At 37.8% G+C, this 2,856-nt stretch overlaps 1 protein-coding gene across 1 annotated transcript; it reads left to right on the forward strand.

Annotated features, from left to right (window-relative positions):
* Positions 1-590: 590 nt before the first annotated feature.
* Positions 591-2,845, forward strand: LOC107134792 (zinc finger protein 564-like; the record flags this gene model as incomplete). The annotated part of the gene is made up of 4 exons (XM_048797749.1): positions 591-717; positions 897-957; positions 1,529-2,326; positions 2,579-2,845. Coding segments are annotated over 4 exons (1,253 nt in total), but the record flags the coding sequence as incomplete, so codon positions are not given.
* Between the last annotated feature and the right edge of the window lie 11 nt (positions 2,846-2,856).

Below are 2,856 nucleotides of genomic sequence, written 5' to 3' on the forward strand. Positions count from 1 at the left end.
TATGAAGAAGTCTCCTTAGTGACCCCATGCCCAGAGGATGGGAGTGGGGGCTGGTTCTAGGCATTTCTTTAAGTATAGAACGATATACTTTCAGAGGAAACAAGACATCAGTAAATACCATGTTGCCTATATTAACCTTGTAGGTACAGGGAGCCATTGTAGTTGGCAGAATCTCTCTCAAATGCTTAGTTTCATGATTCCTGCATTTTTCTACTCATCACCTTTCTTTTCTAAAGATAAGTACTATCAGAAGTGCTTATATTAGCTCTGTACCACACAGGACGTTTCTAGGACATGTAATAGAGGTGCAACCATTAAAGAAGTTAGGAGAGATATGGAAGAAGCCTGTCTTGCTTCCTGTGAACTCACCAAAGGAAGGGTATAAATCACTATGATTTTTGCCTTCTGAGTAGCCAATTCCTAGTGTTGGAATGGGTGTAAGAAATTGAGTGCAGTAAATATTTGATGGACCAAATTGTGGAATTAATCAGGAGGCCATGGAATCATGTGAACATCATGGATTTTGAGTGCAGATTTCTCATGCTGTCAATCTCTCCTGGCCTCCACTATACATTTGTGGTATATTTTAGATCTCAGTGACCTTTGAGGATGTGGCTGTGAACTTCACCAAGGAGGAGTGGGCTTTTCTGGATGCTTCCCAGAAGAGCCTTTACAGAGATGTGATGCTGGAAGTCCTCAGAAACCTAGCTTCTATAGGTAATAATGTTGGTTTTAAAATTAATCAAATAGAGAACTCATGTTTATTTTGGTCATTTATGTAGAAGGTGAAAAGTAAATCAGTTGGTGAATTATTGAAGCATAAATGCACCTACAATTTGGCAAAGCACTTCTAGCTCCTAAATATACATAAAGATTGTTATGTTCTCTCATTTTAGGAAACAAGTGGCAAGACAAGACCACTGAAGATCATATTGAATATTCTGGGAGTAACCTAAGGTAACTGTACTCACAAGAGGAATTCGTGAGGGAATCTGAGAACTGTCATATAATTTTTAAAGCAAACCAACCGAAGAAGTATGCATAACTTGAAATGTATTTATTCTTATAATATTTTTTACCAGAAATATATACTTATCTCTAACAGGTATTCAGTCTTTTCAAAGTATTTGACATGCAAAAAGTACTGTGAAATTGCATATGTGAATATCACTATTTGAATAATAGCCATAGAGAAGCTGTGTTGCAAAGGACTGTTTCCTTTCAATCTGTTTATTTTCAGGCAACTTTAACAAGTCAGAAAATCTAGCCTTTACCTGATGTTGGTAGAAATGTAAAGACCTATAATTAAATAGAAAATTGTGAATGAGTTAGGTATCAATTATGTGCTGGTCACTTCTTCTTCAAAGAAGTCCTATGGTAAACTTCAAACTTTCCCCACAGAATAGTGTGGGAAAACCTTCAAATCGATTCCAATTCTTAATCAAACAAACAAAAATTTTAATAGAGTAAATCCATGTGACTTCATTATGTGTGCAAAAGGTTTCATATGTCCTTCATTCCTTCATAGGCACATCACATCTCACTCTGGAAACAAATACAATAAGCATGAGGAATGTGAAGAGAAGCCATGTGAATTTAAACAATATAGGAAATCTCTGGTTTCTCTCAAAAGTGTTCACACACAAATGTTGTTACAAACTGGAGAGAGACCATATGAAAGTACACTATGTGGGAAAGTCATCAGTTGTTCCAATGACATTCAAAGACATGAAGAAACTCATACTGGGTGGCAACCCTATGAATGTCAACAATGTGGTGAAGCCTCTTCTTCTCTCCCAGGTGTTCAAAGATACATGATAACACACAGTGGAGGTAAACCTTTTCAATGTGAGGTATGTGGGAAAGCCTTTCATTTCTCCTCTTTATTTAGAAGACATGAAAGAACTCATTCTGGAGAGAAACTCTATGAATGTAAACAAGATGGTCAAACATTTATTTCACACACAAGTCTTCAAAAGCACAGGATCACACACACAGGGAATGCACATTTCAAATATAAGTTATGTGGGAAAGACTTTGCTTATCCCAGATTACTTAGAATACATCAGAAAACACATACTGGAGAGAAGCCCTATGAATGTAAGCAGTGTGGCAAAGCCTTTGCTAGATCTGGTGGCCTTCACATACATGAAAGAACTCATACTGGAGAGAAGCCCTATGAATGTAAGCAGTGTGGAAAAGTCTTTGCTAGATCTGGTGACATTTACACACATGGAAGAACTCATACTGGAGAGAAGCCCTATGTATGTAAGCAGTGTGGAAAAGCCTTTGCTACATCCCTTCAGCTTCATACACATGGAAGAACATAAACTGGAGAGAAGCCTTATGAATGCAAACAATGTGGAAAAGCCTTTGCTACATCCAATCAGCTTCATAATCATGGAAGAATACATAATGTAGAGAAGCCTTATGAATGCAAACAATGTGGAAAAACCTTTGCTATGTCCCATCAGCTTAACAGACATGGAAGAACACACACTGGAGAGAAGCCCTATGAATGTAAGCAGTGTGGAAAAGCCTTTGCTACATCTAGTTACCTTCAGATTCATGGAAGAACACATACTAGAAAGAAACCCTTTGGATGTCAACAATGTGGAAAAGCATTTGCTTCATCCCATCATCTTCACATACATGGAAGAATGCATACCAGAGAAAAGCCCTATGAATGTGAACAATGTGTAAAAGCCTTTACTACTGCCTCTTACCTTCAGATACATGGAAAAACTCATACTGGAGAGAAGCCTTATGAATGTAAGCAGTGTGGTAATGCCTTCACTCAGTCCTCTCACCTTCACTCACATGAACAGAGTCATACTGGAGAGAAGCCCTATGATT

Source organism: Marmota marmota, unplaced genomic scaffold, assembly GCF_001458135.2.
Source record: "Marmota marmota marmota unplaced genomic scaffold, marMar, whole genome shotgun sequence".
Lineage (NCBI taxonomy): Eukaryota > Metazoa > Chordata > Mammalia > Rodentia > Sciuridae > Marmota > Marmota marmota.